The 23732-nt window shown below is 41.9% G+C and overlaps 1 protein-coding gene across 5 annotated transcripts in view; it reads left to right on the top strand.

Moving 5' to 3' along the window:
* The first annotated feature begins 3326 nt into the window (after positions 1-3326).
* LOC308677654 (solute carrier family 12 member 6) overlaps positions 3327-23732 on the top strand; it is a 61407-nt gene continuing 41001 nt past the window's right edge. For 4 of the 5 annotated variants that reach the window (XM_081344265.1, XM_081344264.1, XM_081344263.1 and 1 more), the window contains exons 1-2: positions 3327-3784; positions 5892-7042. In XM_081344265.1, coding sequence (XP_081200391.1) covers positions 6796-7042 — 247 coding nt within the window. In that variant the 5' untranslated portion in view covers positions 3327-3784; positions 5892-6795. Of the gene's footprint in view, positions 3785-5891; positions 7043-23732 lie in introns of those variants that run through there. The other variant, XM_081344267.1, reaches the window with a different exon arrangement.

Below are 23732 nucleotides of genomic sequence, written 5' to 3'. Positions count from 1 at the left end.
GCCTGAAATACGGCATTCTAAACACTGTCACTGCAGCAATCTGAATTAAACAATCTGAGTTAAAATACACTATGTGACTCGGCAGTATAGTGATGCAAATAAGGCAAATATCTTAGGCTCTTTCAAGGGAAGTATACTTTCCAAATCATAAGTAATAATTTATCTTCATTCTGCATTGGTTGGACACCCCCACACTTTGAATTCAGTTCTGGGTACTACATTTTAAGATTCAGAGGAATCAAAGCAAATTTCAACAAAAGGTACAAAGATGATCCAGGGGGTGAGAAACTAGATTCAGTGAACAAACAGAAAACTAAAGAGAAATTTAATAGTGCTCTTCAGCTCTGAAAAGTTGCCAACAAGCAAGAGTTGCCAAATAGAATAGGTTTGGATGGGTAAATGAGAATCAGACACAAAGTCTATTGCCCTTTCCTGGGATTGGGATGCTTGAAGATATTCTTGCAAGTAAGCAGAAAAGTGCCTAAATTGTCCCAGTTCATAAACTATGCCAATAGTAACCATGTAATGCAGGGTGTTGGTTTTTTTTTAGCAATTTGAATTTTGCTGGCTGCTTAGGGTCTCCCCAACAGATTAGAGCAGCCATGTAAGATGGCTGCTTAAGGTTTCATTTCTGTTGGTTACAGGTGAGACTTGTGCCATAGTTGAGAACCCAAAAAACTTCGCTCACCTGTTTTTTTTATCACAAGATTGCCACTCTCCTCACCCTGTATCTTGGACATATTTATTGCAGCATAATTGTTGAAAATTTTAATGCTCTTGGAGAAAGGGTGATCAACCATACAAGACAACTATACAGCAGGTGGTCATTTTCTACTGCCAGTTGTCTGACATCACATGGATGCAGAATACTGAAGAGACTTGTTATGCATTCTGTTTTGTTCTTGTATTGCTTGAGTTTCCACTTCCTGCCTCAAACTGGGGGTGGAAAAGGCTGATCTAAGCCAAAGACCGCTATTTAAAATGTCTCATGTTCATATCCTGCTGCTGAAACCGCAGTTAAGAGTGGGGATGAAGACAGACAATAAATAGAAGGGCTGCTGCCGTTAGATTTCGAGCAGAGCGGAGGCTCACATGAATTAAGCAAGGCTGAATCAGCATCTAGCACTTCTGTGCTACTCAGTCTGATGCAGCTTTTTTTTTGCTGACCGGAGGTGTGTAGAAAATGGGGAACAATTTGTGTCTCCAAGCAGGGAGAATCCATGCAAGTATATTTGGGGTGGCATGCCAGGATTGGATATTATGCAGAACCAAAGTATGGTTGGATAACTTTGGAGTGTGAAACCTCAAGCAGGAGGTTTTCCACAGATATGAAAAAAAGGCGTATCACTTTTATCTTTCCCCCAACACCCTTCAGCTGCTTAGTAGTTGCAGGAGGAACAATTGGTGCAACTGGTCATCATGCAGGACTAGTCTTAAGAAGACTGTTTCAGGTCCTTGGGCTCAAACTAGTATCTCTCAGTATAATATAGGGCAGGGGTGTCAAACTCGCAACATCACGTGACGTGTTGCAACGTATTGCGACTTTTTCCCCATTACCGGCAGTGGGGTGGGCACGGTTTTGGCATGACGCATCTGGCCTGCGGGCCCACAGTTTGACACCTGATATAGGGGGAAAAACAGAATAGCAAACTCCCTTAAGCTTCATGGAGAAAACCATTTATTAAACTTGACCTGTCCATTTATAATATAAGCTGGACTATGACTCAGGCTGGCCTATGCGGAGATGATTCAGACACCCTACACTGAATCCTTTCCAAATGTATTCAAAATTGCTTTCCTTTTTTGTGTCAGTTTAACAGTCTTACCACCAAAAGGATCCAATAATTTTGGTCAAGAACTAGAAAAAGCTGAGCGGGGACAGACTGGCCAGTAGATTTCCTCTTACAGTGTTGGGAAGCAAATTCAATTCTGATTTATTCATTTTATTTAATTTAATAAAGTTAAATATGATTTTCTTCTCCTAGAAGGTTTCGAGAAGGGGAAAGAAGGCAAAACAGAAGTTAATGGTGGAATTATTTGGGATGGGTGAAAAGGAAGGGCTTCCTTGCACAGAATGAAAAATGCCACAACAGAGTCTTCCATTGTGATGCCAACAATTTTGACGGCTTTAGAAAGGAATTAAGACTAACATCAGACCCTCCGTGACACTGACCACTAATTTTGGGTGGTATATTTTTGGAATATCTCATGTGCCCTAAATAATCACCAGTGACTCAGAAGCAAGTATGGAAAAGAGCTATTGGTCTCCTAATATTGCTTGCAGGCTTCCCAGATGCATGGACCGCTATGGGACACATGCCCTCAAAGCTACCATGGCCTTTCCTTTCTTTTGAAGGGCTGTGATATTACAACATATAATTAACCACTTCAAGCTAAATGCTTTGTAATATTGCATTGCTGCAATGCCTGCTATGCATTATTCTACAATATCACTGCGTGTAATGATCACACACATTACGCTGCAGTATCATTGCATTTCTTTGCACACTATAATGTGCCTGTAGCCTTTCAAGCCATGGGGGGGGTGGGGGGTGAAGACTTCAACTCCCAGAATTCCCCAGCCAGAAAAGCTTAGCCAAGATGCCAAGATATAATAATAATAATAATAATAATAATAATAATAATAATAATAATAATAATAATAATAATAATAATAATAAGTAGTAGTAGTAGTAGTAGTAGTAGTTGGAAGGGACCTTGGAGGTCATCTAGTCCAACCCCCTGCTCAGGCAGGAAACACTGCCATAAAAACTAATCTTCAGCTCTGCTCCTAGTGACATGTAGGTAATAATGTAGATGTCATTTGCCATGGCTCCATTCTGGGGATTTCTACACACACACACACACACACACACACACACACACCCCATTTCTAATATAAGTTTCCAGCCCTGAGATTTTGCAGTATTCTCCATCCAAGGAGGAACCAGGTCTGGCCAAACGTAGCATCGCAGAAAAGCCAAGATTGCCCCAGACTTTGCTTAAGGATGCCTTAGAAGTCATACAATAAAGTTGTGAATCCTATGTGTGGCTATTTGGAGGAAGGGGGCTAAGCCGACCAAAAGAGGTTGCTCTCAGTCATGAGTTGCTCGTCCAACTTTTCCCGAGGTCTCACTAGTCCGGGGGTAGGCAACCTCGGCTCTTTTATGACTCATGGACTTCAACTCCCAGAATTCCTGAGTCAGCTATGCTGACTCAGGAATTCTGGGAGTTGAAGTCCATGAGTCATAAAAGAGCCGAGGTTGCCTAACCCCTGCACTAGTCCCTCCTGTCGTTATAATTTCTTTCAGCCACATATTCTTGGAGGTAAGAAAGCCCCCCCTCATTCTAAGGAAACTACATCCCCCAGCAACCCTCGCGCGTTTATAGCATCCCCTTCTCTTTCGCGCCCCCCTCCGCTCTCCAAAGGGTTCCAAACCCGCCCTCCCACCTCCCTCGCTTTCGCGCGCTTCTCTGAAGGGAGGGGAAAAAAAAGCCCAGCAACAGTAACCGCTCTTTCTTTCTGCGCTTGCGTGGCCAAAAAAAAAAAAAAACACCCCAAAAGCGGCGGCGCCGGGGGGGGGGGAAATAGCATTCATTGGAAAGAGGAGAGGATGAGGACACTTAAGGAGAGTCGGCTTTCCCTCCTCCCACTCCTTTCCCAGCATCTGAGAGAGCGGCAGTACCAGCGTGCGTGCGGGGAAGCTGTGCTGCGTGCTGCGCGCGCCGGCCGGCCGGCCGCCCAGTCGAGCTTAAGACGGCCCAACCAACAAGACGGCGAAAGGTCTTGAGAACGCGTGCGCGAGCGAGACCCCCCTTTTTTTTTTTTGGGACCGTTGGCGTGTGTGTGTGTGTGTGGGGGGGAAACCCGCTTCGCCGCGCGCCGCAGGTAAACAAGCAACGGCCGCTTTCGCGGGGGGGGGGCTACACATCAAAGGACGTGTGGCGCTCGAGCGGGAGGAGGACGGGGAGGGGGGGAGGAAGAAGAGAAAGAGCGAGAGGACGGCGCACGCGCGCTGTCGCCTTCCCACCTGTATCCTCGTTCGTTCTTCCCCCCCCCCCCCCGAGAGTTTCTTGCACGCTCTTTCCCTCTGCGGCTCACGCGGAGGGTGTGCGTATGTGTGTTTGTGTGTGGCTTTGAGGCAGGGGTCTTCAAACTCGGCCCTTTGATGACTCATGGACTTCAACTCCCAGAATTCCTCAGCCAGGCACACTGGGTGAGGAATTCTGGGAGTTGAAGTCCATGAGTCATAAAAGGGCCAAGTTTGAAGAACCCTGCAGTTTGAGGTATGGAGGAGCCAGACCCCCCCTGCTTAGGACGGGGAGGGGGGGGGCTTGAAGGCTATAGCCCCTGCCCCCCCTTTGTATTGGTCTGTGGGTCCTCAGCTTGAGGGTCCAGTTGGGGTGTGTGAGTGAGTTGGTCCGCTTTGCCTCATTATCTTGTCTGCAGAGGTCTGGGTGCATTGGGGTGGGCTTTCTCACCACCACTTGATTTGCCTCTAAAGCTCTTTCCACCCCCCCACCCCCCAAAAATCTTTTGCTAGCAAGAATCTGTGGGCTCGTAATGGCATTATTGCTGCCATTCTGTGGGTGGGAGACCTGGATATGTGTGTTCCTAGCTTTTCGGTGAACTCTCCTGCAGTAATAGTTTTGAAATGGTCCTTTCTCCCTCTTAGGATATAACACACCACCCAGTTTAGATAGTCCTAGACTTAACGGCCACAATTGAGCCTCACGTATCTGTTGCTAAGTGAAACTCTAGAAAGGGTACAGAGAAGAGCAACCAAGATGATTAGGGGGCTGGAGGCTAAAACATATAGGGAACGGTTGCTGGAATTGGGTATGTGTAGTTTAATGAAGAGAAGGGTGAGGGGTGACATGATAGCAGTGTTCCAATATCTCAGGGGCTACCACAAAGAAGAGGGAGTCAAGCTATTCTCCAAAGCACCTGAAAGCAGGACAAGAAGCAACGGATGGAAACTAGTCAAGGAGAGAAGCAACCTAGAACTAAGGAGAAACTTCCTGACAGTTAGAACAATTAACCGGTGGAACAACCTGCCTCCAGAGGTGGTGAATGCTCCAACACTGGAGGTTTTTAAGAAGAGACTGGACAGCCATTTGCCTGAAATGGTATAGGGTTTCCTGCCTGAGCAGGGGGTTGGACTAGATGACCTCCAAGGTCCCTTCCAACTTTATATATTATTATTATTATTATTATTATTATTATTATTATTATTATTATTATTATTATTATTATTATTATTATTATTATTATTATTATTATTATTATGTGACTTTTGCCCCATTTTAGGATCTTTCGTACCACACCAAGGACCCCTCATTTCAACCCTGAGTTACAAATATTTTCCTTAAAAGGTGCTGGGCAAGCAAGCAACTGATAATACAGGCAGTCCTTGACTTACAACCACAGTTGAACCTAAATTTTCTGTTGTTCAGTGAGACAGTTAATTGAGTTTTTACTCCATTTTACAAACCATTCTTGCCATGGTTGTTAAGTGAATCACTGCCGTTGTTAAGTTAGTAACATGGTTGTTAAGTGAATCTGGCTTCCCTATTGACTTTGCTTGTCAGAAGATCGCAAAAGGTGATCGCATGGCACTTGGACACTGCAACCATCATAAATATCACTCAGTTGCCAACTGTCTGAATTTGATCATGTGATCATAGGGATGTCGCAACAGTTCTAAGTGTGAAAAATGGTCATAACTCAATTTTTTCAGTGCTATTGTAACTGAACGGCCGCTAAATGAACTGTTGTAAGTCAAGGACTACATTGGGTTAGTGACATTTTACAGAGGATTCAGTGTCTCAGTACAATTTTGTGTGATAGACTTTTTGATATATATATTCACTGTTTTTTTTTTCTACAGAATCCTACAATTTGAGGAGGAATGACAGTTTCCTTGCACTAGGCTCATCTAAAGGTTATCTCCTTCTACCAAGATCTTCAAAAACAACTGGAAGTTTGCAGAGTTCTTGATGTTGCACCTTAAGAGATAACTTTGCCTTCTGTTGTTTAAGTTCTTGCACTGGAATTTGACATTTTTCCTCTTCGGTTTGAAAAAAACCACCCCACTTTTGTCTCCCTCTCTCTCTTGTCTTTTTCTGCACCAGAATCATAAGGGACATTTGCAAAGAATTTTTTTTCCCCTAGCATTCATCATGGGAAAAAAGTGAATTATATAACCTGACATTCACTATAGACTTTCTAGCGTTTTGGCATACCTTGCAGATCTTTGCCTTTTTTCCCCCTGTTGCATTTCGCTGAGATAAAAGGCATTTGCTTAACCGAAACGCTGAGCAGGTTCTGTGTGGCTGTTTTCACAGACGTATAGTAAAGCTGGAATTATTGCATTGTGTCCCTTTGACAGATAAAAATTGCAAGCGTCTTTCTTTTTTGACCTTTAGGCTATCCTTAAGAACAGAAAACTGACCTATTTGCCTGATGCATGGAAATCTTCAGCGTAATCATTTGTGAAACATTAACCTGCAAAATCATGGAATATTGCCTTCACTCAATCTTAGGCTGTATTTCTAAAAATACACCCAATAAGCATTGATGTCAAAATAGCACGCTGTCGGAAGGAGTTTGTGAATCCACGGTAGACATGAATCTTCCTTGTGAGAGAGTATTGGATAACATTGTTGGCGCATCTACTTTTCTGAATGATCTTCCTCTTACAACTTGAGGTGACTTGAGGTTAAACTGATCAAGGAAAAGGGTTGGGTTTTTTTGTTTTTGTTTTTGTTCTCTCTGCCATCTTTGTTGCCAAGATGGCTTCTGTCCGGTTTATGGTTACCCCCACTAAAATTGATGATATCCCAGGCCTGTCTGACACTAGCCCGGATCTTAGCTCCCGCTCGAGTTCTTGCGTCCGCTTCAGTTCCAGAGAAAGTGTGCCTGAAACGAGCCGCAGTGAGGGTGCCAGTGATTTCTCCCGAATAACCACTTCCTTGGCCACTGAAGCAGCCGAGCCTGCTTCTGACAAGACAACCAACCCTCGCGCAGATGTGGTTGAAGGTAAGGTTCCCTTTGGTGGGAGGGAGAATGAATTCTCAGTAATCTTGCAATGGAGAAAAATTACTGGTTGCAAGTGCCTTGTTTGGTAAAAGAACCAGGTGCTGCTTGTTTTTGAGTGTCTTGCTGGTAGAAGAACATTGAGGGATGAACAGGTACTTGGAAGCTTCTTCAGAAGTTGTGGAAAGCACACTTCCATACCCGATGTTGTTGCTCATGCAAAGAATTTTTTGTGTGTGTTTTTGGGGGGGGCTTGTTACAAGGGTTACGTTGATGATGTCAGAGGAATGTGAATGGCCCTGTCTATATTCAGTACTGTTGAATACAGTATTGTCATATTCGATACTGTTTGACAGGTATCATTTTCACACACAACTGGATTTTCCAGATTTGGCTCTCTATAATACCTTTGTCCTTTTTATGCCAAAGTTTGACTGGTATATTTTAGGCTTGCAAGAGAAGAAATAATAGTTTGTCTCTTAAATTTCCTGATCAATCTCATTGGAAGCAGCGCTGAATTCCTCTGCTTCTAAAATGGATGGAAACTAATCAAGGAGAGAAGCAGCCTAGAACTAAGGAGAAATTTTCTGATAGTTAGAACAATTAGTCAGTGGAACAGCTTGCCTCTAGAATTTGTGGGTGCTCCAATACGGGAGGTTTTTAAGTCGAGTTTAGACAACTATTGGTTTGAAATGGAATAGAGTTTGCTCCTTGAGGGGGTTGGACTAGAAGACCTCCAAGGTCCCTTCCAATTCTGTTATTCTGTTAAAACAAGGCAATTTTGTTGTCTTTAAATGGTGTTTTCCCTTTTGGAGTACTGAGTTTGCTGAACTGTTCAGTTTTTCAGATCCATTTTTGTTTTTTTTTTCCCCCTTGTGCCTGGAAATGCTGAGTAAGTCTCATGGGAAATGACTTGGGAGAATTTCAGTTCCCTTAATCTTGTTGATTGTTCTGTCTGATTTTAAAAGGAAAAAAAAAACGTCTAAGGTTAGCCTAGGTTTTGCTCAGTCACCACTGAGTCAAAGTCACATCTTCATTGTGGAGTTTCTGAATAGCAACACTGATCTGTCAATAGTCTTTAGATCCAGCCAGTCTGTAGTTCATTGTCTGTTTTCTGAATCTTACTTTGTTCTAAAAGGCATCTGTCCTAAATTGCCCTCAAATCCCCAATTGAAACAAGTCGAAAATTTAAAAAAAACAGTAGTGAAACAAAAGAGAAGAAGAAAGCAGTTTTTCAGAGCATCATTTATGAAAGTGAAATACCACAGGTGAAGGCTTATGCAGTAAAGCACTTTTTTCTGCTCAACAAAGACTGTTAACAAGAATCACTTCTGGGAAATCTGGCAGTGGTGTTTTTTGATAACTGAGAATTCCCCTTCACCAATCTATGTTTATGTGTGTGAAGTAATTATTTAATTGTAGCTATGTTTGGCCTCCAGCTTTGCAAATAAGACCTTTTTGCGATGCTGAGTAGAAAAAAATAATTGTAGTAAGGGAATAATTTATCTGATCTTTTTTGTTAATTGGGTATGTGTATATGTGAATAAGTTTAAGCCTCAATTTATATTACTTTATGAGATATATATTAACTTCACACCTAGGTGCATTTTAGGAAAGGATAAGTAGATGAGACATTGTATGGTACAGCTGCATCCTTTTTTTAGCAATCATTCCCATCCTAGAGTCTGTGGATCATGGTGGTTTGTAACAGTATTGTAGGTGGCCCCTACATTTATCCATTAATTTTATATTCATGGATAAAATTCACCTAAGATTTGCTGAGATTTCAGCATTCCTGCTCAAATTATCGCAAGATTTCAAGTGGAATATCAGAACCTTAGGAGAGTACATGGTCCCACAAGTTTTTAATCATTTCGTATTTTAAAATTAAAATTTGGGTCCATCAGATGCCCTCAATATAGGTGATATCTGCAGTGTAATAATATTCCTGAAGGATTCAGCAGAAATGTTGAAATAGTCAGTTCTGCAAGTAATCTGACCTGGTGCCATGCACTGCTTTCAATGGTGATGACCAACACCTTGAATTGCCTCTGGAAATATACTGGAAGGCAGTGTCACTTGTGCAGCAGTGATGTTACACAGGGGGACTTTGGAGTACCCGAAACTAAGCACTGTTACATTCTGAAACATTTTAAGTTCTGAGTATTCTTCTAGGAAAGTTCCATCTAGAGCACAAAACGGTTTCCAATCAGGAGGTGACAAAGGTATGAATGACAAGCATTGTAGTCCAGAAATGAGCATAACTGGTGCATGGGACAAATCTGTGCAAAACTCTTTGAGCAGGAGCTGTGTGTTCCGGAAGACCTCCAGATGGCGTATTAACTCTGGTGGAGTGCTACTCCAAGAGCAGTAAGAGATATAAAAGCAGGCCTAGAAGGTTCAGAAGTCTAGAACCACTTGGCATCTGCCAGGGTTGAGCTGAAATCTATTTTTCCCCCATCCAAAACCCCACAGCATGCAATCACTGGATAATAACCTTGAACAAATTGTACAGCTAAGGGCAGAATATATATATAGCTGAGTAATATTTTGATGGTGCTGACAAATAATTTCATTCAGTGATTTCATTTAGAGGTTAAATATGAGTGGGGAGAGAGTTCAGCCTTGAGGAATTGCACATAAGAGAGGTTTAGGGTTACACCCCTCCCCCTCCCCATCAGCATCAACTGGAACTAGCATTGAAGGAAGGAGAGCTACCAAAAAGAGTGTCTATATCTATATATAATATATATCTATATATCTATATCATCTATATCTATATCTATCTATCTATCTATCTATCTATCTATCTATCTATCTATCTATCTATCTATCTATCTATCTAAAATTTTTTGGCTTGCTAACAAAGAATAAAGGGAGACCAAAAAAAATTACACAAATATGAGCTGCCACTGCTGTGGCTACTGACTGTAGATGGCCTTGGGCTAGGCTGAAACAGGAAATAAGATTTGTCCCGTGTCTGGGACTAAGCAAGTGTATTCTTTTGGACAGAACTACATGTTCCTCCTGGGTGACCTTGACCAACTAGAATCAACATGGATCTAAAAGGTAGAAGAGCTCACAGCTCCAAGGACCCTATCTACTTCCTCAGGTCTAAACAGGTTAAATTTATTTCAGATAGCAAGACTGTATCTCAATCACTTCCATAAGACCTGCCGAGTTCATGTCCACCTCAAGTGGATTTCAGTGACTTTCTCCAACAGATGTCTGGAATAGCCCTCACAGTGAGCCTGAAACAGCTTTACCAATCCCTCATCAAGAAAGGCTCTGGTTACTCAAAAAAAGGCTGCCAGTCGGTTATTTGCAAACACGATAAAAGCAAAGAAGCAGGCCCACTATATTATTTGTTCGATCGCCAAGTGAGTCCACTTAAGGGCTCCTACTCATGCTCAATTGGATTTGTTCTTTGTCTTTCTCCAGACATATTCACAAGAGGTGTTTTCATCTCCGAAGCTGCTCAGAAAACAGGAAGCTGTATGGGACCTTCAATCATGTAGAGTCTGAGATTCAATTTAAGGCTCTTGTTGCCTACTCATTCGAGGCAGCTTTGACTAGAGCATGCTGCAGAGTTTCAGTAATAAGTCCCTGAAACCCTACTGGGTGCATCAGTTGCCTGGCCTGGAGCAATCATATAGGCCTTTCCTCCTTGCAGTGGGTAGCAGCCACAGAGAACTGCAGTAATTTGTGTAGTTGCCTGGAGTCAGGTTTGACACGAAGGAGTTACTGCAGTGCACCATTTTTTTCCCTCTCTTCTTTTACAACACTCCTGTTGTCAGTTGCACATGCATCATCATTTTGTTATGACCTACAAATAATCTTGCCTACTTCAAGGAATAAAGATTGCACATATGCGTATCTAAAAACTATGGAGTTTTATATTGTGTTTCTCCCCTTAGGTTTTTTGCAATGTCTGTGGGATGTTTTTCTCCAAATACTTTTATCACATTTACATAGCAGGCAGTTTTGATGCACATATCATGGTGAGAGTTGGCAGGTTGACTTTTCCTTGTTGTTGGTTTGCTGAGCTCTTGCCCAGCTTTGCTGAGCACCAATGTGGACATCTTCTCCTGCAGTTAATGTCTACCCTTCAGGAAGCAGTATATTTTTGCATACTTGTTTATATTTTACATCTTTTTCTCACAAAAACAATTTTTGAAGGATGCAAAAACAGTAAACACAATAATGTTATTTTGTCGCTCCTATTCCTTAATAGCACTTTGCTTCCTAGTGCTATGTTTATCTCACACAGTTTGCTCCTGTCATTTATACTTACTACTTTGTTTTTAGTCCAAACAGATGTTACATGCAGACTTTTATGTAATTCATAACAACTATTTTTCTATTGACCTTTCCTTTTTCTTCCTGTTACTGCTCTAGTAGTTATCCATAGACAAAGAGTTTTTCTTTTTCTTTTTGTTGTTAGCTGCGAAGTCGTGTCCGACTCATCGCAACCCTATGGGCAACATTCCTCCAGGCCTTCCTGTCCTCTACCATCTTCTGGAGTCCATTTAAGCTCACACCTACTGCTTCAGTGACTCCATCCAGCCACCTCATTGTCGTCCCCTTCTTCTATTGCCCTCAATCTTTCCCAGCATTAGGCTCTTCTCCAGTGAGTCCTTCCTTCTCATTAGGTGGCCAAAGTATTTGAGTTTTAGCTTCAGGATCTGGCCTTCTAAAGAGCAGTCAGGGCTGGTCTCCTCTAGGACTGACCAATTTGATCGCCTTGCAGTCCAAGGGACTTGCAGGAGTCTTCTCCAGCACCACAGTTCAAAGGCCTCAATTCTTTGGCGCTCAGCTTTTTTTATGGTCCAGCTTTCACTGCCATACATTGCGACTGGGAAGACCATAGCCTTGATTATACACACTTTTGTTGACAGGGTGATGGCTCTGCTTTTTAGTGTGCTGTCTAGATTTGCCATTGCTTTCTTCCCCAGGAGCAAGTGTCTTTTAATTACTTGGCTACAGTCCCCATCTGCAGAGATCTTGGAGCCCAGGAAAATAAAATCTGTCACTACCTCCATTTCTTCCCCATCTATTTGCCAGGAATTAAGAGGGCCGGATGCCATGATCTTGGTTTTCTTAATGTTAAGTTTCAACCCAACTTTTGCACTCTCCTTCTTCACCCGCAACAAGAGGCTCTTTAGTTCTTCTTCACTTTCTGCCATTAGAGTGGTATCATCTGCATATCTTAGGTTGTTGATATTTCTTCCGGCAATCTTAATTCCAACTTTTGATTCCTCTAACCCTGCCTTTCTCATGATGTGCTCTGCATATAAGCTAAATAGGCAGGGCAACAGTATACAGCCTTGCCGGATTCCTTTCCCAATTTTGAACCAATCAGTGGTTCCGTGTCCCGTTCCCATTGTTGCTTCTTGGCCCACATATAGGTTTCTCAAGAGACAAATAAGATGATCTGGTACGCCCATCTCTTTAAGAACTTGCCACAGTTTGTTATGATCCACACAATCAAAGGCTTTAGCATAGTCAATGAAGCAGAAGTAGATGTTTTTCTGGAACTCCCTAGCTTTCTCCATGATCCAACATATGTTGGCAATTTGATCTCTAGTTCCTCTGCCTCTTCGAAATCCTGCCTGTACTTCTGGTAGTTCTCGGTCTACATACTGCTGGAGTCTAGCTTGTAGGATTTTAAGCATAACTTTGCTAGCATGAGAAATGAGTGCAATGGTGCGGTAGTTTGAACATTCTTTGGCACTGCCTTTCTTTGGAATTGGAATGTAAACTGATCTTTTCTAATCCTGTGGCCACTGTTGGGTTTTCCAAATTTGCTGGTAAATTGAGTGTAGCACTTTTACTGTATCGTCTTTTAAGATTTTGAATAGCTCAGCTGGAATACTGTCACCTCCACTAGCTTTGTTGTTGCTCAGCTTTTCTAAGGCCCACTTCACTTCACATTCTAGGATGTCTGGCTCAAGGTCAGTGACCACCTCATTGTGATTATCAGGGACATTAAGCTCATTCTTGTATAGTTCTTCTGTGTAATTTTGCCACCTCTTCTTAATCTCTTCTGCCTCTGTTAGGTCCCTGCCATTTTGGTCCTTTATCATGCCCATTTTTGCATGAAACGTTCCTTTCATCTCTCCAATTTTCTTGAAAAGATCTCTGGTCCTCCCTATTCTATTGTTTTCTTCTATTTCTTTGCACTGTTCATTTAAGAAGACATTCTTATCTCTTCTAGCTATTTTCTGGAATTCTGCATTCAATTGGGCCTATCTTTCTTTTTCTCCCTTGCCTTTCGCTTCCGTCCTTTCCTCAGCTATTTGCAATGCTTCCTCAGACAGCCATTTTGCTTTCTTGCATTTCTTTTTCTTTGGGATGGTTTTGGTTGCCACCTGTTGTACAATGTTGCGAACCTCTGTCCATAGTTCTTCAGGCACTCTGTCTATCAGATCTAATTCCTTAAATCTATTTGTCACCTCTACTGTATATTCAACAGGGATATGATTTAATTCATATCTGAGTGGCCTACTGCTTTTTCCTACTTTCTTCAGTTTAAGCCTAAAGTTTGCAATGAGAAGCTCATGGTCTGAGCCACAGTCAGCTCCTGGTCTTGTTTTTTCTGACTGTATAGAGCTCCTCCATCTTTGGCTGCAGAGCATATAGTCAATCTGATTTCTGTGTTGACCGTCTGGCGATGTCCATGTGTAGAGCCATCTCTTGGGTTGTTGGAAAAGAGTGTTTGCTATGACCATCGTATTCTCTTGACAAAATTCTATCAGCCTGTGCCCTGCTTCATTTTGTACTCCAAGGCCAAACTTGCCTGTTATTCCGGTTATCTTTTGGCTTCCTACTTTAGCATTCCAATCCCCCATGATGATAAGGACATCATTTTTTGGTGTTAGTTCTATAAGGTGCTGTAGGGCTTCATAGAACTGGTCAATTTCATCCTCTTCAGCACCGGTGGTTGGGGCATAGACTTGGACTACTGTGATATTGAATGGTTTGCCTTGGATTCGAACTGAGATCATTCTGTCATTTTGAGGATTGTATCCCAGTATTGCTTTTCCTACTCTTTTATTGACTATGAAGGCTACTCCATTTCTTCTAAGAGATTCTTGCCCGCAGTAGTATACCTGATGGTCATCTGAATTAAATTCACCCATTCCTGTCCATTTTAGTTCGCTGATACCTAAGATGTCAATGTTCAGTCTTGTCATCTCTTGTTTGACCACGTCCAGCTTTCCTTGATTCATGGATCTTACATTCCAGGTTCCTATGGAGAAAAAATCTTTACAGCATCGGACTTTCCTTTCACCACCAGACATATCCACCGCTGAGCGTCCTTTCAGCTTTGGCCCAGTCGCTTCATTCTTTCTGGCGCTTCTAGTACTAGCCCTCTGCTCTTCCCCAGTAGCATATTGGACGCCTTCCGACCTGAGGGGCTCACCTTCCAGCGTCATATCGTTTTGCCTTTTGGTACTGTCCATAGGGTTTTCATGGCAAAGATACTGGAGTGGGTTGCCATTTCCTTCTCCAGTGGATCACGTTTTGTCAGAACTCTCGGCTATGACCTGTCCGTCTTGGGTGGCCCTGCACGGCATAGCTCATAGCTTCATTGAATTACACAAGCCCCTTCGCCACGACAAGGCAGTAATCCATGAAGGGGTTTCTTTTTATATAACCTTCATTAAAGAGATTTTTTAACAAGATGAAAACAATTGAGATTTCAGGGGGAAAAAAGAAAGAGGAAAATAGTGGAAAGGTAAGAAAGAAAATAGGAAAAAAAGAAAATAGAAAATAGAGCAAAAGAAAAAAAATGTAAGAAAGTTGCTTCTGGTCCTCTTTAACAACAGTTGTAAATGCATTCAGGTTTTACCTTCTCTCTAAAATTACCTCATCAGAGCAGTGTTTTTTAAACTTGGCAACATCTGGGAAATTCTGGAAGTTGGAAGTCCACACATCTGAGATTTGCCAAGTTTGGAAAACACTGTACCTAGACCTCCAGTGTGATTTTTGCCATACTTTTGTGGTTGTTTGCTTTAGGTTGTTTGCTTTACGAAGAGCAAACCTCTTTGAGGTTATATCTGGCATCAGTAAGTGAGCTTCTCTCTCCTTTTAATAACTCTATATACAGGTGAAACTTGAAAAATTAGAATATCGTGCAAAAGTTCATTTATTTCAGTAATGCAACTTAAAAGGGGAAACTAATATATGAGATAGACTCATTACATGCAAAGCAAGATAGTTCAAGCCGTGATTTGTCATAATTGTGATGATTATGGCTTACAGCTCATGAAAACCCCAAATCCACAATCTCAGAAAATTAGAATATTGTGAAAAGGTGCACATTAAAAGGTGCTAAGCACATTGATTTGTGCTTCTTAGATTGTAAGCCACCCTGAGTCTTCGGAGAAGGGCGGGATATAAATGGGATTAAAATAAATAAATAAATAAATAAATATTCTAGGCTCAAAGTGTCCCACTCTAATCAGCTAATTAAGCCATAACACCTGCAAAGGGTTCCTGAGCCTTTAAATGGTCTCTCAGTCTGGTTCAGTAGGAATCACAATCATGGGGAGGACTGCTGACCTGACAGTTGTGCAGAAAACCATCATTGACACCCTCCATAAGGAGGGAAAGCCTCAAAAGGTAATTGCAAAAGAAGTTGGATGTTCCCAAAGTGCTGTATTAAAGCACATTAATAGAAAGTTATGTGGAAGGGAAAAGTGTGGAAGAAAAAGGTGCACAAGCAGCAGGGATGACCGCAGCCTGGAGAGGATTGTCAGGAAAAGGCCATTCAAAAGTGTTGGGGATTTTCACAAGGAGTGGACTGAGGCTGGAATCAGTGCATGAAGAGCCACCACACACAGATGGATCCTGGACATGGGCTTCAAATGTCGTATTCCTCTTGTCAAGCTGCTCCTGAACAACAAACAACGTCAGAAGCGTCTTACCTGGGCTAAAGAAAAACAGACCTGGTCTGTTGCTCAGTGGTCCAAAGTCCAACTTTTGCATCTCATTTGGAAACCAAGGACCCAGAGTCTGGAGGAAGAATGGAGAGGCACACACTGCAAGATGCTTGAAGTCCAGTGTGAAGTTTCCACAGTCTGTGTTGATTTGGGGAGCCATGTCATCTGCTGGTGTTGGTCCTCTGTGCTTCATTAAGTCCAGGGTCAACGCAGCTGTCTACCAGGAGATTTTGGAGCACTTCATGCTTCCTTCCGCAGACGAGCTTTATGGGGATGCTGACTTCATTTTCCAGCAGGCCTTGGCACCTGCCCACACTGCCAAAAGCACCAAAACCTGGTTCAATGACCGTGGGATTACTGTGCTTGATTGGCCAGCAAACTTGCCTGACCTGAACCCCATAGAGAATCTATGGGGCATTGCCAAGAGAAAGATGAGAGACATGAGACCGAACAATGCAGAAGAGCTGAAGGCCGTTATTGAAGCATCCTGGTCTTTCATAACACCTCAGCAGTGCCACAGGCTGATAGCTTCCATGCCACGCCGCATTGAGGCAGTAATTGCTGCAAAAGGGGCCCAAACCAAGTACTGAGTCCGATATCAGAGGTCCGATATTGTTCTATGTACACTCCTTGTTTTATTGATTGCATGTAATATTCTAATTTTCTGAGATGGTGGATTTGGGGTTTTCATGAGCTGTACACCATAATCATCACAATTATGACAAATCATGGCTTGAACTATCTTGCTTTGCATGTAATGAGTCTATCTCATATATTAGTTTCCCCTTTTAAGTTGCATTACTGAAATAAATGAACTTTTGCACGATATTCTAATTTTTCGAGTTTCACCTGTATAGGTAAACATGAGAGAAGATAAATTGTGCAGTAAGCCAACCAGTGTCTCAGTAACTCCGAGGTCCTTACTGCTTCCCCAGTTTATCTTATGAGATGTTTGCTCTTAACTGCTTGTGTTTCAATACTCCTATAGTTCTTATTTTTTTAAAAAAAGACAAGCAGGACCTTATTTTTGTCACTAGAGTTCTAGGAAAAAGTAACTGTTTAGAGATAGCAACTTCAATGTGGTGGTACATGACACCAGCCTAGAAACCTAGGGACTGACTTCTAGTCTTCTTTTAGGCATGAAAGCTAGCTGGATGATTTTGGTCCATTCATTCTTTCTCTGCCCAATCTACTTCACAGAGCTGTTAAAGGTGGGATATAAATCTAAGAAATATATATATATATATATATATATATATATATATATATATATATATATATATATATATATATATATATATATATATATATATATATATATATATATATATATATATATATATGTAGGTCTAGAGTCTCGGGTTTCTTCCCGCGTTCCTTTCATCTTCAGAAAGTTGTGGTGACGTTTCGACGAAATCCCATCCGTCATCATCAGGCCGGAGTATTCCTCCTGCTGCTTTCAGGAGCAATGCGTGGTCTGTCTGTTCCTTTCCTTCTAACTGCCGGTGGGGCTGTGTTCCGACTGGGTGAACACAGCCCCACCGGCAGTTAGAAGGAAAGGAACAGACAGACCACGCATTGCTCCTGAAAGCAGCAGGAGGAATACTCCGGCCTGATGATGACGGATGGGATTTCGTCGAAACGTCGCCACAACTTTCTGAAGATGAAAGGAACGCGGGAAGAAACCCGAGACTCTAGACCTACACATACAGACACCCGCGAGAATCTACGAAAACAAATATATATATATATATATATATATATATATATATATCCCCTTCATGGATTACTGCCTTGTCGTGGCGAAGGGGCTTGCGTAATTCAATGAAGCTATGAGCTATGCCGTGCAGGGCCACCCAAGACGGACAGGTCATAGCCGAGAGTTCTGACAAAACGTGATCCACTGGAGAAGGAAATGGCAACCCACTCCAGTATCTTTGCCATGAAAACCCTATGGACAGTACCAAAAGGCAAAACGATATGACGCTGGAAGATGAGCCCCTCAGGTCGGAAGGCGTCCAATATGCTACTGGGGAAGAGCAGAGGGCTAGTACTAGTAGCGCCAGAAAGAATGAAGCGACTGGGCCAAAGCCGAAAGGACGCTCAGCTGTGGATGTGTCTGGTGGTGAAAGGAAAGTCCGATGCTGTAAAGATTTTTTCTCCATAGGAACCTGGAATGTAAGATCCATGAATCAAGGAAAGCTGGACGTGGTCAAACAAGAGATGACAAGACTGAACATCGACATCTTAGGTATCAGCGAACTAAAATGGACAGGAATGGGTGAATTTAATTCAGATGACCATCAGGTATACTACTGCGGGCAAGAATCCCTCAGAAGAAATGGAGTAGCCTTCATAGTCAATAAAAGAGTAGGAAAAGCAATACTGGGATACAATCCTCAAAATGACAGAATGATCTCAGTTCGAATCCAAGGCAAACCATTCAATATCACAGTAGTCCAAGTCTATGCCCCAACCACCAGTGCTGAAGAGGATGAAATTGACCGGTTCTATGAAGCCCTACAGCACCTTATAGAAGTAACACCAAAACATGATGTCCTTATCATCATGGGGGATTGGAATGCTAAAGTAGGAAGCCAAAAGATAACTGGAATAACAGGCAAGTTTGGCCTTGGAGTACAAAATGAAGCAGGGCACAGGCTGATAGAATTTTGTCAAGAGAATACGATGGTCATAGCAAACACTCTTTTCCAACAACCCAAGAGACGGCTCTACACATGGACATCACCAGACGGTCAACACAGAAATCAGATTGACTATATGCTCTGCAGCCAAAGATGGAGAAGCTCTATACAGTCAGTAAAAACAAGACCAGGAGCTGACTGTGGCTCAGACCATGAGCTTCTCCTTGCAAAGTTTAAGCTTAAACTGAAGAAAGTAGGGAAAAGCACTAGGCCACTCAGGTATGAATTAAATCATATCCCTGTTGAATATACAGTAGAGGTGACAAATAGATTTAAGGAATTAGATTTGATAGACAGAGTGCCTGAAGAACTATGGACAGAGGTTCGTGACATTGTACAACAGGTAGCAACCAAAACCATCCCAAAGAAAAAGAAATGCAAGAAAGCAAAATGGCTGTCTGAGGAAGCTTTGCAAATAGCTAAGGAAAGGAGGGAAGCGAAAGGCAAGGGAGAAAAACATAGATATGCCCAATTGAATGCAGAATTCCAGAGAATAGCTAGAAGAGATAAAAATGCCTTCTTAAATGAACAGTGCAAAGAAATAGAAGAAAACAATAGCATAGGGAGGACCAGAGATCTTTTCAAGAAAATTGGAGAGATGAAGGGAACGTTTAATGCAAAAATGGGCATGATAAAGGACCAAAATGGCAGGGACCTAACAGAGGCAGAAGAGATTAAGAAGAGGTGGCAAAATTACACAGAAGAACTATACAAGAATGAGCTTAACGTCCCTGATAATCACAATGAGGTGGTCACTGACCTCGAGCCAGACATCCTAGAATGTGAAGTGAAGTGGGCCTTAGAAAAGCTGAGCAACAACAAAGCTAGTGGAGGTGACAGTATTCCAGCTGAGCTATTCAAAATCTTAAAAGACAGTGCAGTAAAAGTGCTACACTCAATTTGCCAGCAAATTTGGAAAACTCAACAGTGGCCACAGGATTGGAAAAGATCAGTTTACATTCCAATTCCAAAGAAAGGCAGTGCCAAAGAATGTTCAAACTATCGCACCATTGCACTCATTTCTCATGCTAGTAAAGTCATGCTTAAAATCCTACAAGCTAGACTTCAGCAGTATGTGGATCGAGAACTACCAGAAGTACAGGCAGGATTTCGAAGAGGCAGAGGAACTAGAGATCAAATTGCCAACATACGCTGGATCATGGAGAAAGCTAGGGAGTTCCAGAAAAACATCTACTTCTGCTTCATTGACTATGCCAAAGCCTTTGATTGTGTGGATCATAACAAACTGTGGCAAGTTCTTAAAGAGATGGGAGTACCAGACCATCTTATTTGTCTCTTGAGAAACCTATATGCGGGTCAAGAAGCAACAGTGAGAACTGGACACGGAACCACTGATTGGTTCAAAATTGGGAAAGGAGTCAGGCAAGGCTGTATACTGTCGCCCTGCCTATTTAACTTATATGCAGAGCACATCATGAGAAAGGCAGGGCTAGATGAATCAAAAGTTGGAATTAAGATTGCCGGAAGAAATATCAACAACCTAAGATACGCAGATGATACCACTCTAATGGCAGAAAGTGAAGAAGAACTAAAGAGCCTCTTGTTGCGGGTGAAGAAGGAGAGTGCAAAAGTTGGGTTGAAACTTAACATTAAGAAAACCAAGATCATGGCATCTGGCCCTCTCAATTCCTGGCAAATAGATGGGGAAGAAATGGAGGTAGTGACAGATTTTATTTTCCTGGGCTCCAAGATCACTGCAGATGGGGACTGTAGCCAAGAAATTAAAAGACGCTTGCTCCTGGGGAGGAAAGCCATGGCAAATCTAGACAGCACACTAAAAAGCAGAGACATCACCCTGTCAACAAAAGTGCGTATAGTCAAGGCTATGGTCTTCCCAGTTGCAATGTATGGCAGTGAAAGTTGGACCATAAGAAAGGCTGAGCGCCAAAGAATTGAGGCCTTTGAACTATGGTGCTGGAGAAGACTCCTGCGAGTCCCTTGGACTGCAAGGCGATCAAACCGGTCAGTCCTAGAGGAGATCAATCCTGACTGCTCTTTAGAAGGCCAGATCCTGAAGCTAAAACTCAAATACTTTGGCCACCTAATGAGAAGGAAGGACTCACTGGAGAAGAGCCTAATGCTGGGAAAGATCGAGGGCAATAGAAGAAGGGGACGACAGAGAATGAGGTGGCTGGATGGAGTCACTGAAGCAGTAGGCGTGAGCTTAAATGGACTCCAGAAGATGGTAGAGGACAGGAAGGCCTGGAGGAATGTTGTCCATAGGGTCGCGATGGGTCGGACACGACTTCGCAGCTAACAACAACAAAATATATATATATATATATATATATATATATATATATATATATATATATATATATATATATATATATATATATATATATATATATATATATATATATATATATATATATATATATATATATATACATATATATATATATACACACACACACACACACACACACACGATATTCTAATTTTTCGAGTTTCACCTGTATAGGTAAACATGAGAGAAGATAAATTGTGCAGTAAGCCAACCAGTGTCTCAGTAACTCCGAGGTCCTTACTGCTTCCCCAGTTTATCTTATGAGATGTTTGCTCTTAACTGCTTGTGTTTCAATACTCCTATAGTTCTTATTTTTTAAAAAAAAGACAAGCAGGACCTTATTTTTGTCACTAGAGTTCTAGGAAATGTAACTGTTTAGAGATAGCAACTTCAATGTGGTGGTACATGACACCAGCCTAGAAACCTAGGGACTGACTTCTAGTCTTCTTTTAGGCATGAAAGCTAGCTGGATGATTTTGGTCCATTCATTCTTTCTCTGCCCAATCTACTTCACAGAGCTGTTAAAGGTGGGATATAAATCTAAGAAATATATATATATATATATATATATATATATATATATATATATATATATATATATATATATATATATATATATATATATATATATATATATATATATATATATATATATATATATATATATATATATATATATATATATGTAGGTCTAGAGTCTCGGGTTTCTTCCCGCGTTCCTTTCATCTTCAGAAAGTTGTGGCGACGTTTCGACGAAATCCCATCCGTCATCATCAGGCCGGAGTATTCCTCCTGCTGCTTTCAGGAGCAATGCGTGGTCTGTCTGTTCCTTTCCTTCTAACTGCCGGTGGGGCTGTGTTCCGACTGGGTGAACACAGCCCCACCGGCAGTTAGAAGGAAAGGAACAGACAGACCACGCATTGCTCCTGAAAGCAGCAGGAGGAATACTCCGGCCTGATGATGACGGATGGGATTTCGTCGAAACGTCGCCACAACTTTCTGAAGATGAAAGGAACGCGGGAAGAAACCCGAGACTCTAGACCTACACATACAGACACCCGCGAGAATCTACGAAAACAAATATATATATATATATATATATATATATATATATATATATATATATATACACACACACACACACACACACACACACACACGTGTGTGTGTGTGTGTGTGTGTGTGTGTGTGTGTATGTATGTATGTGTATATATATACAGGGCTTTTTTTGTCATAGAATGCTCAGAAAGGAGTTCCGGCACCTTTTTTGGATGGAACCTTGTAGGGTAGGCAAGGTGGGTTGTATGAGGTGTGAGTTCCGGCACCTTTTTCTTTTACAAAAAAAGCACTATATATATATATATATATATATATGAGTTTTTAAGCACTCCCATTGTCTTTCTATGCTTGTTTATTGTGTTTTCATTGTTTTATTAAATGTTGCCCAGAGTTTTACATTCATAACATGAGTGGCTATATAAATGTGATAGATAACTAAGATACAGATCTCCATCCCTCCTTCAGGTTGAGCTCAGTTTCTGATTTTTTAAAAATTTTTAATCCCATTTATATCCCGCCCTTCTCCGAAGACTCAGGGCGGCTTACAAGCTTAGCAGTAGCCTTCATTCTATGTATATGCCTGCTTATTAGGGCTTTCACCCCCCCCCCCCAAGCGGCATTATTACAAAGTCAGCTTAATTGCCCCCAACAATCTGGGTCCTCATTTTACCTACCTCGGAAGGATGGAAGGCTGAGTCAACCTTGAGCCTGGTGGGACTCGAACCTGCACTAATTGCAGGCAGCTGGTGTTACTTAAGGAGGCATTAGCCCACTGTTCCCATTTAGTTTTCTTGCAGCATCATGTTTTCCTAGCCTTGGCAACATCTCTGATGATTTTCCCCATCCAAATGCTAACTAAGTTTGAACCAGCTTAGTTTCCAAGATCAGTTAAGTGCTACCACCTCCTTCGGTATCTAAATACACATAGCGGTACCTTTGTAGACAGCTTGAGAAACAAGGGAGAAAAAGTATGATTTTTGGTAACCTTTTAGCAGCAGTGGTCACGGGAGGAGGTGTCCATATTTTCTTCAAAGTAAGATGCTGTGTTTGTGTGTACAATGTACACTTTCTCCTTAGATTATGTGTACTTGTATCCTCCCTCTTTGTGTAAGCATCTGTATACCTGTTAAGAGTTTAATCAGGGTGTCTGCATGCATGCTGCTGTCAGAATCCATTTATATCACATTTCATAAATGTATAGGTAGAACATTGGGCTTATTCTGGGGATTCTGCCATCTCTCCGAGGGGGGGGAGAGGAAGGTTACTTTAGGCGATCTTCAAACAACAGGGAACGTTTGAACTGGGGGAGAGAGGGGGAGAGACAGATCTGGATTGCATCTTCATTTACAACTGAAAAAGGAAAGCAATAACCATAAAACCAAGGAGAGTTCCCTTTCCCATGGAAGGGCCTGACACCTAAGCAAATGATGGGAGCCTGACCAAATGGATGAGGGGAGGGGGCTGAAATGGGAATGCTTTATATAGGATTGAAATGTAACTTTGTTAGATTCCGTCTTGTATTGCCACAATCGATTCCATCCTAGTAAACATTTTCCTTTTGGACTAAACTTGCATCCAAGAGTTCTTATTTCCTAAGATGTGGATTGAGGTGGGTCCTGACAGCTGCTTCTTTGTGTCTATACACGGGAGGATGTAATCAAGGTGGAGGC

Source organism: Vipera berus, assembly GCF_964194415.1.
Source record: "Vipera berus genome assembly, chromosome: Z".
NCBI lineage: Eukaryota > Metazoa > Chordata > Lepidosauria > Squamata > Viperidae > Vipera > Vipera berus.
This window is presented reverse-complemented; position numbering and strand designations above follow the sequence as displayed.